The following is a 13,792-nucleotide window of genomic DNA, read 5'->3' as shown; positions in this document are numbered from 1 at the left end:
CAGCAGAGGATAGTGCAAGTCTATAGTGCTTGTAGAAGGGTGAAATGACCATGTTGAGGCCTTGCATATCTAGTCAATAGACACCTCCGCCCTTTCTGCCCAAAAAGTCGCAAAAGGCAGAATAGAATGAGCTCTTGGTTTCTTTGGGACTGATATGCTACTAGAGGAGAAGGCTTACCTAATGGCTTCCCTAATCCTTCTAGCTAGGGTACCCCTTAAGACTTTAAGGCCTTTCCTAGAGCCTTGGAAGGAAACAAAGAACTGGCTCTTACTCCATTGTTTTGTCACAGACATGTACAGTGGTTTGCAAAAGTATTCACCTCATTGGCATTTTTCTTGTTTTACCATCTCACAACCTGGAATTTCACTCTTTCTTTGATGGTCTGCATCAGTTCATGAAAAGAACTTAACTCCAACTGTGAACATTTCGTTTTCTTTTAATTGTGAAGCAAACCACAAATAGGACAAAATTATTTTAAAACATCAGTGTGCATAACTACTCCACCCCCTAAAATCAGTACTTTGTAGAGCCTCCTTTTGCGGCAATTACAGCTGCAAGTTGCGTTGGATAAGTCAATGAGCTTTCCACATCTTGCCACTGGGAATTTTGCCAATTCATCAAGCAAACATTGCTCCAGCAAGTTATACGGTTTCCTCTGGTGAACAGCAATCTTCAAGTCTGACCACAGAGTAACAATTGGATTAAAGTCTGGTCTGCCATTAGTCCACTCCAAAAAATTTACATATTTCCTCTTAAACCATTCGAGTTGCTTTACAGAATGCTTTGGGTCATTGTCTTGTTGGAAGGTGAACCTCTGTCCCAGTCTGAAATCACTGACAGATTTAAACAGGTTTTGCTCAAGATTATCCCTGTATTTCGCACCATCCATCTTCCCCTTGACTCCGACAATTTTCACAGTCCGTGCTGCCGAAAAAAATTCCCACAGCATGATGCTGCCTCCACCATGTTTCACTGTGGAGATGGTGTTCTTAGGGTGATGAGCTATGTTGGTTTGGCGCCAGACATAGCGATTACCTTGGTGGCCAAAAAGTTAAAGTTTTTGTCTCTTGACCATAGCACCTTCCGCCATACATTTGGGGAGTCTCCCACATGTCATTTAGCAAACTCAAAACAAGCCCTAAAATTTGTGTTTGTAAGTAAACGTTTTTCTCTGCCCACTCTTCCATAACAGGCACCTCTCTGGAGTGTACGGTTAATTGCGTTCGTATGGACAGATACTCCAGTCTCTGCTTGGGACCTCTGCAGCTCCTTCCAGGTTACCTTTGATCTTTGTGCGGATTCTCTGATTAATGCTCCTCTTGCCCAGGCTGAGAGTTTTGGTGGACAGCCCCCTCTTGCCAGGTTTTTTGTGGTACTATGCTCTTTCCATTTCGCGATGATGGATTTGATGGTGCTCTGGGGATCATCAGAGATTGGGATTTATTTATTTTTTATATAACCCAATCCTAACTTGTACTTCTCAACAACTTTGTCCCTGACTGGTTTGGAGATCTCCTTGGTCTTCATGGCGTTTGGTTAGTGACTGCCTCTTGATTAATTGTGTTGCAGCCTCTGTGGCCTTTCAGAAAAGCTGTGTATATACTGAGAGACCATGTGACACTTAGATTGTCCACAGGTGGTCTTTCTTTAACTAAGCACTTAAGGTAATTGATTGCACCAGAAACTTTTAGGGGTGTATACATATGCACATGACAATTTTTGGCACGAATCGGATTACAAAAAAACATTTAAACACAGGTTGTAATGTAACAAAAATCGGTAAAAAGCCAAAAAGGGTGGGACTATAGCAAGCCACTGTAAATGTATAAAGATCTAACATCCAGTGTGTTGAATTTTTCCTCCTTTGGATTCCAAGGATCAGCACAAAATGAGGGAAGTACAATCCCCTGGCACCTATGAAATTTCATGGCTACTTTCGGAAGGTAGGCCGGACCTGGTCTTAAGACAAAACCTATCTTCAAGCATTTGTGTAAATGTGGGATTAACTTTCAAGACCTGGATGTCACTGACCCCAACACCGGCCAAAGTCAATGCCACAAGAATTAGTCTTTAAAAGTAAGATTTTTACAGATGACAAATTTAATAGTTCAAAGGTGGATTTAGTTATTGCCTCCAGCACCAGGTTCACATGCCAAGAAGGAATTTCCAGACCAGGGATTAGCTTAGACCCATCACAAGCTTTAATGAACACTAGTTACCCATCTATTTCCTGCCAAGTCACAGTCATACAATACTCCCAGGGCAGCAATCTGGACTTTAAGAGTGCTAGTGGTTAGCCTCAACTCTAATCTTTGCTGGAGAAACTCCAGGATAGACCTAATTGGAATTTGCTCACACAGAAAGGAATTTATTCCAGGTCCTTCAATAGAAATTTCTATCTTTATCGGTTTCATACTCTAAAGTAAAATTGATGCTAAACTTTGAGAAAAACCTCTCTGGATTAACAGTAACCTTTTAAATTTCAGGCTGTTAAATGAAGGTCCACTATACTTGTGGATGACTGACAGGACCTTTGGTGAGTAGGCCAGGATCTCTGGCAAGATCTTTGGATCGGAGATTGATGTCATGAAATAGGAAGAGTTTCTTAATACTTCAGTTATACATACAGGGCTCTCAGCTGCAGTTTCCTCTGCCTGCATGTGCCTGTGTGCCACCTGCTATATAGCTGTAATGTGAGACCAGCATGCCAGCAAGGTTCACTGAGGAGTTTTATGGCTTTTAGCTGGGAAAGCCAGTGTTTTGTCTGAAACCATGTGCTCCTTTGTGTATCAGATAGTTACTCAAGAAGGAATAATTCCACCCCAAGTAGTGACAGTTAGTAGTGAAAGTTATATATTTGGTATGTGCAACAATAGGGCTCCTAACTGGTGGGTTTCGGGAGCCCAGCGCATAGCAGAAAGTAGAAACTCATTAATACGTAACTGGGTCACCCAGCTACCCTATGTCTATACTTAAACGAATCCCTAGGTCACACAGCATAACGACCTGGGTGTCGTCTTTCTACGAGGTTCATACGCCGAGATATGCCGGATGATGGTTTTTCATACACAAGAAAGAGGAGTGCATTTCATAACTCAGCCCACTCAGTGATGTCATGACCAGAGGGCATATCTTAACCCTGCTGAATTACGAGTGCGTCTTTTGCCGGGGGATTCAGCTACGACAGGCTGTGCATTCTGATCTGAAGATAAGTGGGGAAGGTCCCCTCCCCCAGCCACCACAAGGTGTACCATTGAATTATATGAACGAACCGTAAGTGGATTTTCATTGTTAATCCCTTTTTATTTGTAATTGTACTGTACATACGATACTGGTCTACTTTTATAATATCCTTTTACCCTCTTGTAAACACTGCCTACCTTTTTGGAGTAAAATATATAAATTTACTAGCTTTGTTTCTTCTTGCTCTATAACGTACTGTCATGTCCTCTGAAGTGAATTACGGTACTGATTTGAGTCGGCTTCGGACCAGTTATTAATTAAAAAATCAAAGGTGGTGGCAGCAGATTTGTCCTGTGTGTTTGGGAGACCTTGTAGCAACGGATGCTTTGATCATTATTGTTCCCGCCTGAGTGGGAGTAGTTATATCGCCCTTGCTGCAGTGTGCCCATTAGCCAGTACAAAGTAAGGCAGCCTTTAAGGCGATTAATTATCCTAGGTGCAGTACCCTGTCTGACCTGAGGGTAAGGGGGCGCCAGAGAGCTGCAAGTTCCAAACCAGAACTGGGAAGTGGGATATAGATAAATCCCCTTCAGAAAGAACCAGGGGCAACCAAACAACCCCGGTTCATGACATTAGTGTGAGTGGTGGGGATGATAAAGATATCCTCCCTGGGATCCGTTACAATTGACATGAGCTTCATTCAGGAAAAAATATCTTTTGGACCAGAATTGGGCTATCAGGATTATTATCTACAGATATTCCCTGATCTTCCTTAGTACTTCTGGGATCATCAATACTGGAGGAAAGGCATAGGCTAGATCGAAGTTCCATGTTATCATGGAGGTTTTTCTCTTAGATGTAGCAAACAGAATTTTTTTACCTTCCTATTTTGCGTGTTTGCAAATAGGTCTATGCTTTGACCTACTATTTGCTGAAAAATTAGATTCAGTGACCTTTCCCCTTGTCGCAGTTGATTTGGACTTAAAAAGGAAAGAAAACAAGAGAGCAGACTTCCTATGTTCAATGCTTTTAAAAGACAAGAAGCTGTTCAGCTCTCTGGAAACATTTTCTCTGTTGCCATCATCAGGGAGCTGGATCTTTTTTTTCCCCGATGGTTGATGTAAGCTACTGTTGTCAGATAGTATACAAACATGATGGCTTTGGAGAATTGCAAGAAATTTTTTCAATGCATAATTTACTGGCAGTTCTTTTATGTTGAATGAACTCTTCTCCTCGTGTTCTAATCAAACACTGGACTACGAAATCTCTCAGATGCGCTTCTCATCCATTTGCGTTTGGGTATGTAGTTATGACATCGATAATTTAATATGCCCATGAAACCCCTACTGACAGATTCTCGATGGTTAGCCACCATAAGAGTATTGGTGGTCACCAAAGAGACTTATTTTCCTTCCAAACAGCCTCTGAGCTGGCTTTGGCTTATCAGGATCTCTTGCTGCAATTGTTTGGTATGCACTTGGGCCCATAGCACTGCTGGGATACATGAAGTCAAGGTCCCCAATGACGTCAACTTCCAGAGTGTGATGGCAGGATTGCTTAGTGACGCAGATACCAAGACAGCCACTTTGCACATTTTCTTTTCTAGCAGCAAACAAGTCTGACTCCCTGAATCCAAGATGCAGTAGTGTTCAAAAACATGACTTTACCACAAAATCTTTATACTAGTTTTTATTTCCATGCATTGGGAACATTGCACACTGTTTTCTAATTCAAAACATGGAGACACGTATATAATTTTTAACTACATTACTTAAAAATAAAAAGTGAACATTGGGCTGTTCTAAAAAATAGCAGTGTCTGCATTTGTCTTTACAAACTCACAATATGTACTTTTGTGGATTTAGCATTCCTATGAATCACTAACCTAATATTTAGTAGTATACCCACAGTTTTTCTCCTTCGCCTCATTGGGGGACACAGACCGTGGGTGTATGCTGCTGCCACCAGGAGGCTGACACTAAGTATTACAAAGAAAGTGATCTCCTCCCCTGCAGTATACACCCTCCTGCTGGCTCCCAGCTAACCAGTTCTTGCTTAGTGTCTGTAGGAGGCACACGGGTCTGTTTCAGACCCCAACGTTTTTATTTTATTTTTTACTTTTCTGTAAATTTTTATTTTTTAATTAACGGAGTGAAGGGGGCGACGGATCCTTTCAAGGTTTCGATCTCCCCCGAACCATCAACAGGCGAGCACGGCGAGTATACCTCCCCCGTACCTCTCCTGCGACGTGGGAAGCCATGCCTGAGCTCAGTTCAGGGGCGACGGTTCCTTTCATGGTCCCGATCTCCCCACACCAGCAGCAGGCGACCACATGGAGTGTCGCCTCCATGTATCCTCTCCTGGAGCCAGGCCTAATGCCGGACAACTGGCCCTGTCCACCAGGTTTTACCCTCGGCTGTACAGAGGCCCCTCTCTATGGCGTCCGAGCAGCCCCCACTGTCCCACCACTGTGAAAGCGGATGGCACAAGGAGGCGGACGGTTCCTCTCCACCTCCCTAACAAACGGATGATGGATTGAGGTTTATCCCTGCACCGTCCACGCTGCACAGAATAGCGCTGAAACCCACATCCGCGGCGGCTCCATGCCGGGACGCGCACCGATGGTGAGTGGATCCATCTTCACAGGGATATCCACATGCTGACAGGCAGCCTCAGCCACTTTCCTGTGGCCCACCTCTCTGAGGTAACGCTCTGGCCGGCTGCAAAAATTTAGCCCCTGGCTTCGGCCGATGTGTAGGCCGCATCCCGGAAGTCTCGCCTGAAACGCCCCGCTGGCGTCGCCCGCCTGCTACAGAAATTTAGGCCCCGGCTTGGGCCTATTCAACATCGTGTCCGTGGCTCCGCCCCCTGAGATGGCGCTTCTCGCTCTCTGCGAGATTTTATCAACTCTGCAACTCACGGTGGCCATCTTGGTCCACCCGGCCGGCTCACACTGGGGCAACGATTTTTAGCATTAAAGGGGCACATCCACTCTACATCACAATGACCAGTATTCCCTGGTCTTAAAGGCGTATGACAAGTATTCCTTGGTCTCAAAGGCACATGCCCAGTATTCTCTGTTCTTAAAGGCGCATGCCCAGTATTGTCTGGTCTTAAAGGCGCATGTCCAGTATTGTCTGGTCTTAAAGGCGCATGTCCAGTATTGTCTGGTCTTAAAGGCGCATGTCCAGTATTGTCTGGTCTTAAAGGCGCATGTCCAGTATTGTCTGGTCTTAAAGGCGCATGTCCAGTATTGTCTGGTCTTAAAGGCGCATGTCCAGTATTGTCTGGTCTTAAAGGCGCATGTCCAGTATTGTCTGGTCTTAAAGGCGCATGTCCAGTATTCTCTGTTCTTAAAGGCGCATGTCCAGTATTGTCTGTTCTTAAAGGCGCATGTCCAGTATTCCCTGTTCTTAAAGGCGCATGTCCAGTATTCCCTGTTCTTAAAGGCGCATGTCCAGTATTCCCTGGTCTTAAAGGCGAATGACCAGTGTTCCCTGATCTTAAAAGCTCATGACCAGTATTCCCTGGTCTTAAAGGCGCATGACCAGTATTCCCTGGTCTTAAAGGCGCATGACCAGTATTCCCTGGTCTTAAAGGCGCATGACCAGTATTCCCTGGTCTTAAAGGCGCATGACCAGTATTCCCTGGTCTTAAAGGCGCATGACCAGTATTCCCTGGTCTTAAAAGGCGCATGACCAGTATTCCCTGGTCTTAAAGGCGCATGACCAGTATTCCCTGGTCTTAAAGGCGAAGACCAGTATTCCCTGGTCTTAAGGGCGCATGATCAATCCGAGGAGCCCTCCGCCGCCAACCCCAGCTTATCCTCTAGTTCCCCTCAGTGGACTTCGTCACTGACCGCAATCCATGGTTCTCGGACCAAGAGATTAAATCCCCTCGGGTACCCTCTGTGGCCCGGAGTGCTTGCAGGACTGATATACATGGTCCCTATCCTACATGGGAGCCGTCGGCTAGCAGGGGCCGCAAGTATTCTAGAAACGTACAGGCGTCTTGAAACATACAGGCATCTAGAAAACGGAAGTTTTCGTTTCCTGCTCCCTCACCAATGATTTGATAACAACAAGGCTCTGATTATATGATTGGATATTGCCTGAACTTGCCAGAGCTTCAGAGACGAGTAACCAATCTCGGTACATTGACGAAGACTCTGGTTCTGCTCTAGACTACGCAGTGTCCCTCATAAGGAGTTCACTGGACAGAAGCCTCTACGTGGGATGCCATGCCTGGCCTGATTTTTAAGGGCGACGGGTCCTTTTAAAGGGCCCCGATCTCCCCACACCATCAACAGACGAGCACATGGAATGTCGCCTCCATGTTTCCTCTTCTGCATCCAGGCCTAACGCCAGACAACCTGTCCTGTCCTCCGGAAACCTGAACTCTGTGGATATACAGAGGCACCCTTTTTTGGCGTACGAGCACCCCCCTCTGCATCACCACTATTTAGCGGATGATGCAAGAAGGCGGACAATTCCTCTCCACTTCCCTGTTAAGAGGATGATGGATCAAGGGTTCCTAAGTTTTATTTCTGCACTGTCAAAAGAGAGCGGCGATGGCAAGAGACTATGACCTGCTGGATGCAGCCGCACATTCCGCCATGGGGTAGATTAACCGGGTAGAATCTCCTGTGGTATACCTACCAGTATCCCTACCTGATAGGTCATCAATTAAAAATACCACGGACTGTCAGATAGCAAACCTGGTTCGTCCCGTCTTGCGCCTTCGGGTTCAGCTCTCGATCTTCCCTAGCCGCCGCATGGATTGCTAGAGCAATGGTCTCCTGGCTGGAGACCTTATCTACCTTGATTCACACCAGTAACAACTGGCCAATCAAATCTTTTGAGCGGGAGACTGACAAAGGATTGTTTAAGGATTGTCCAGCACAATCTAGACTGACCCTGGACCTCAAACTTCTAACAACCTTTGACATGGTCCTCCTTCTTCGGATGGAGTTCCTCAGCTCAGTCCTTACTTCAACAGAACAAGGTGCAGTTTTTTTTTTGTTTTGTTTTTTTTGTTTTTTTTTTCGGCATCCATCGACACTCGGGATGCTTACCCTCTTTAAAAAATTCCTTCGCCTTTCCATCCGTGAACAGCATTTTCAAGTCACAACCTTGTCCTTCGGCCTTGCTTCCGCACCCAGAGTGTTCGCACAGGTCATGGCGGATGTCATGTTTTCTCTTGCACCCTAGAGGCGTGCTCATCCTGCCCTGTTTGGTCGACTGTCTAGCCGCCCTTCCAGGACTACGCTGAGTCATCTATATCTCTTGCGATACCCTCTCACCTGGACTGGCAGCTACACTTAAACAAATTCTCCTCATTTCCAGCCCAGCAGATATCCTTTTAGAGGATAATCCTGCACACTTCTAGAAGGCTGGTAATTCTTCCTCGAGACAAGGTCATGGCCCTTCAACAGGGATCTCGCGCAAGGAGAGTTCTGAGGGCTTGATTACTCTCCCCCTCATTTCATTCGATTTGCTAGGAGAGTTCTGAGGAAAAATGGTGACGACAATGGAAGCGGTTTCCTTCGCTCCGCTCTTTTTCAGCAAGTCAAAAAGACTTTCAGGCGATAGTCTCTGAGCTCCTTCTTCATCCAGGGCCTTTCTCCTGGTTCAATGGTTATTAGTAACTACCAATGCCAGTCTTCCTCTCCCTATCATTGCTCTGGAGATCCGAACGGTAGTCCTACAGCAGGTCCACTGCCTTCTGGCGGGTCACCCTATCCAAATTCAATTGGATAATGCCACGGCAGTGCCATACGTCAATCATCTAGCAGGTACCCATGGCCAGGCGCCATGACCGAGATACCTCACATTCTATGATGGGCCGAGATCTATCATTCAGTGATCTCGGCAGTATATATCCCAGGAGTAGAACTCTGGACGGCAAACAAATTCAGCCATCAGGGTTCCGCCTCAAGTCAGTGGGAACTTCCCCCCGAGGTCTTCCATCAGATCTGCCTTCACTGGAGCTCTCCACTTTTAGGTCGGATGACGTCCAGACCGAATGCCAATGTACTCGTGTTCGTGGTTCGGCCTCGAGATCCAAGAGCCATCGCACTCCTTGCTCTGGTTCTGCCGTGGTACCAGTTTCCATAACTCTCCTTCCACTACTTCTGAAAGCCTTTCGGAAGCAGAAAGGGGCCCCAGCGATCCTCCGAGATTCGCATTGACTACGTCAGTTTTTTTTTTTGTTTGCGGAGCTAGTATCATCCCGCCTTATCACAGCAAAACTGCAAATAGGGACTTTCTCACAGGAAGTTTTCACACGTAGTTCTTCCCTATCGCATACCGTTAGGTCATTGGGACCTTAATGATCCTAGGAGTCTTACAGTAGACTTCTTTTCATCCGAGCAGACTTTACTATCAGGGAAAGTCGCCCTTTTTTCTCTGCGATATCCTCACTATGACGAGTCTTTGGAGCTAGCTGTTCTGCTCTTTCAGGTTTTTTTCCCTTATTACCTTCAAGGCAAGGTTGTCCTCAGGCCATCCCCTTCACTTCTTACCAAGGTGGTAATGTATTACCACTGTTATGAGGGCATAGATCTTCCCTCATCTCTTTCGGCACCAGTCCACAAAATGGAACGAGTTCCCCATATTCTGGACGAAGTGAGTGCTCTGAGTAGGTACGTCTCGAGGACGGCATCCTTCCGACGGTTGGACTCTTTATTTGGGCTTCCTGACGGTAGAGGAAGGCTTCCTGATGTTTTCAGGAAGGGTTTAGCCATTTCATCGGCCATGCTAACATGGTGAATCCGTTTCACCATCCAGGAGTCCTTCCATGCTAGATGTCAGCCTATCTCCCTGTCTGTCGAGGGTTCTAGGCACCAGGCGTCGGCAAGGCACGCCTGCAAGCTTGCGGATTCGTCCAGTCCGCATGCCTTGTTGAATCACTATAATTCCCACACTTCCACAGATGTGAGTCTGGGCAGGCGGACTCTGAAGGCCGCAGTGGCGCACTTGTAAGTAGCGGTTACACGGCCTGATCTGATGTTGTCCCCACCCAGGGACTGCTTTGGGACGTCCCATGGTCTGTGTCCCCCAATGAGGCGAAGGAGAAATAGGGATTTTTGTGTACTCACCGTAAAATCCTTTTCTCCGAGCCATTCATTGGGGGACACAGCTCCCTCCCTATTATTAGTTGTACTTGTTTTTATCATTTGATATGTTATACTCTCATATATAATGTGACATGCTATACGCTTATATGTTGTTATTGATCTCCTACTGCTTTTGCACCGAACTGGTTGGCTGGGAGCCAGCAGGAGGGTGTATACTGCAGGGGAGGAGCTAACTTTCTTTGTATTACTTAGTGTCAGCCTCCTGGTGGCAGCAGCATACACCCATGGTCTGTGTCCCCCAATGAATGGCTCGGAGAAAAGGATTTTACGGTGAGTACACAAAAATCCCTATTTTTTAGAACGGCTTCACATCCTATGAGGAGGAACCCCAAACATTAATCCTCTATTCTTTCCTCCCTTTTCTTTTGATCCCTGGGATGTTTTCTCCAAGCATACCTTTTTCTCTGAAAGGACCCATTATACTGAGGGAGGGTCAAACTGCGGAACCCCTTCTTCCTATCATCAGCCTTGTGCAGGATGCCGGCCAGAATCAGACCAAAGAGAGACGCTCCATCACAAGGAATGGAACATACTTTAGCTTGGTCTTAAACTGGACATCGCCAGGCCAACATTTGAGCCACCGTGCCCTACGAGATAGAGAGGCCTGCTGACCTGGCCGCCAACCTTAGAGTCTTGCAAGTCTGCTGCTCCCTGCAAAAAAGGTAGATTGGCCAGGATCTTTACCCTCTGCACTTAATCCTCTATTTGCCCCTCCAGATCATCATGGATCTGGTTGTACAGGTTGCCGATATAGCAAGTTTCAGGGCTCCAGCGGAGGTATGCCTTAGGTTACCATCAGCCTTCCTATCCAGAGGATCTTACTAGATTCCCATGTCTTCAAAAGGCAACATTGATTTCCTGGATGATTTTTCCACTGCTACAATCTTCGGAATTTTATCCCACCGAGATGTCTCCTCCTCATCAATGGGGTTCCATCTCTTTGAAAATGAGGGCAGTGAACCATTCTTTTCCTATTTTTTCCCCAATCCTTTTTAATGAGGGTTTGAATATTCTTACTGTATGTACACTTCTGCTCTAATCATCCAAACATATCTTGCACTGATTTGGGTTTTTTAGCATCTATGATGCCCATAGTGACACTTACAGCCTTAACCAATCCATCCGTGTCTTCTACAGGGAAGCACGGACTACCACCTGCTCTGTCATCAGAGGATGAAGAGGAAGAAGTAGCAGATACACATTCACTTTCCGATCTTACAGATTTGTTTGAATCAGTTGATAGGAAAAGGAACAAAAGATCCAGAATCCTTAACTTCTCCCTTAATGACTGACTTCAAATCCATGGAAACATTTTGGGATTCCTCACATGTAGTTTTCTGGTTACATACTGAGCAGAGTCTTTTCTGCCATGAGCTCGGTAACTTATCCCTAACAAAGCGCACACCTTATTTTTAAGTTTTGCACTGCATTTCTTAGGCATTTTCTAGTAATTAAATAAGAAAAAAAGGCCTAATTACCATAGTGAACATTCACAAAGATCACCGACCACTGAGAAAATGTACCGGATTCGGAATGTGGATTAATCTCACGATTGTTCTCCCCTAGAGGAAGAGGATCCATGATCCACTCTGCTTCTCTGACTGGCCTTTAATATCCAGTGCGAACATGCTCCTATGTTGCATGCATACCAACTTATACTCCAGTTCATTTCTTTCCAGTTTAGTGTCAGGTTTCTGTAGTTAGTGCAGGTAAGTTTGTGGCCTCCCTTCCTTTGAGCTGGATATTACATTTATATAGCTTCCCATTTGCCGTGAGTCCATGTTCGGGACCCGGCCCTGCTCAGCCCTCATTCACGCTGATGTAACTATTACGCATTGTAAATTTTTAATACTAGAACATTAGGACCATCCCGATTTGGGTACACTTTGACGATGGTGGGATGGCTTTTGCGTTTTTTGGGGGTTTTTTTTAATCAAAAACTGTGTTTACAAAGTACTCTGTTATTTAAATGTACTTTTGCTTTTACTTAATAACTTACAGCAGGGTATATGTTAATTTTATCTCTGTCTTAGGTTTTGTCTGGCTGGCGTTACGGTCGCTTCTTCTGACACTCATGCAACTGAAATGCCACTGTTGCACCTCCAAGACTATAAGAGGGGAAAGAGCTGGAGAAAACTCACTCTTTGGTGGTTAGACCACATATTTAGATGAGGGACCGGTCACAGCACTTTTGCTTCTTCAGTACCCCCCAGAAGTGGAACTACCACTTCCAGGTCAAAAGTCACTGGTGCGCTCGTCATCAGGGCACGCCACTCCCAGCAAGCCCTACGCATGTGCAGACCCAGAACGATGCGGCAAACATATAGAAAGTCTCCCCAGCTCGTGTATGCATGAGACCAACCCTACAGGCAAGGAGCCGTTCTTCAAAGTAACTGGGCTGGGCTTGGGCAAGCTCCTTTTGTTACTTTTCTGCACATGATCATGATCTTCAGATACAGGTTCCCTCAATGACAAAAAAAACAACTAATGTGGGAGAGAGGTTCGGCCCTTTTTATTCAGTACGTTCCTGTCCTTGTTGGGAGGACCACCTCTCTCGTGCAGTGCAGTCATTGCAGAAAGGAAAAAAAAAAGTAAATTTTTTTCCCAGGTGCCAGCCTTTCAGCACTGCGGCTGGGCACTTCATAACATTATTATCTGCAGTTTAATAGTTACCTTACATGATAGGTTCCCTTTAATTAACAGTATATTGGCACATTCAACAAATTTTGGGGACATTGTACAATGGACAAGATTGCCAGTGGTTACTTATACATCTTACAAGAACACGAAAAGCATTAAAGTAAAATACTTACCCATAGCATTGCTGTTTAACAAAAACACCCCATGAGCGGAACCATCTTTTTCCAAAGCCAAGTAGAATGGATGGGACCCATACAAATTAGCCTCTTTCTATTAAAAATTAAAAAAAAAATTACACTTGAACAGATACAAAAAAAATCTGCCTCAGCTCTAGAATTCTTGAATTTTAAACTGCCAACAATTCAGCAAAATGGTTTCAATGATATTGCTTGTGCTTTCTTGTAAGGCTATGTGCACAAAATCAGGAAAATATGCAGAATTTTCCTGAGCAAATCCGGACTAATTTCGCAGGAAATCCGCTAGCGTTTTTTATTTTTGCTTTTTTATCAGGGGTTTTTTTGCAGATTTTTGGCGGATTTTTCCGGAGGTTCCCAATGCAATAATATAGCGGCAAATCTGCGAAATTAATGAACATGCTGCGTTTTTTTCGTGGGAAAAAACGCAGCATGGGCACAAATGTTGCGGAATGCATTAAATTGATGGGATGCTTAATGTAAGTATTTTTGCAGCGAAAAAAAAAAAAGCCGAAAAAACGCGAAAAATCTGGAACGTGTGCACATGGCCTAAAGGGGTGTTTTGGGTAAAATTACTATTCAAACCAAGTTTAAGTGCTCAGTGCCCCCTGCCAATGAAGCACCAAGGGACCGCTT

The 13,792-nt window shown here is 45.3% G+C and overlaps 1 protein-coding gene across 1 annotated transcript in view; it reads right to left on the bottom strand.

Moving 5' to 3' along the window:
* Positions 1 to 13,792, bottom strand: part of GAA (alpha glucosidase) — a 65,247-nt gene that overhangs the window by 39,642 nt on the left and 11,813 nt on the right. The window contains exon 5 of the mRNA XM_077251479.1: positions 13,136 to 13,232. Within this exon, the coding sequence (XP_077107594.1) occupies positions 13,136 to 13,232 (97 nt within the window). The remainder of the gene's footprint in view (positions 1 to 13,135; positions 13,233 to 13,792) is intronic.

Source organism: Ranitomeya variabilis, chromosome 4, assembly GCF_051348905.1.
Source record: "Ranitomeya variabilis isolate aRanVar5 chromosome 4, aRanVar5.hap1, whole genome shotgun sequence".
Taxonomy (NCBI): domain Eukaryota; kingdom Metazoa; phylum Chordata; class Amphibia; order Anura; family Dendrobatidae; genus Ranitomeya; species Ranitomeya variabilis.
The sequence above is the reverse complement of the archived record's forward strand: the minus strand, read 5'-3'. Positions and strand labels throughout refer to the sequence as shown.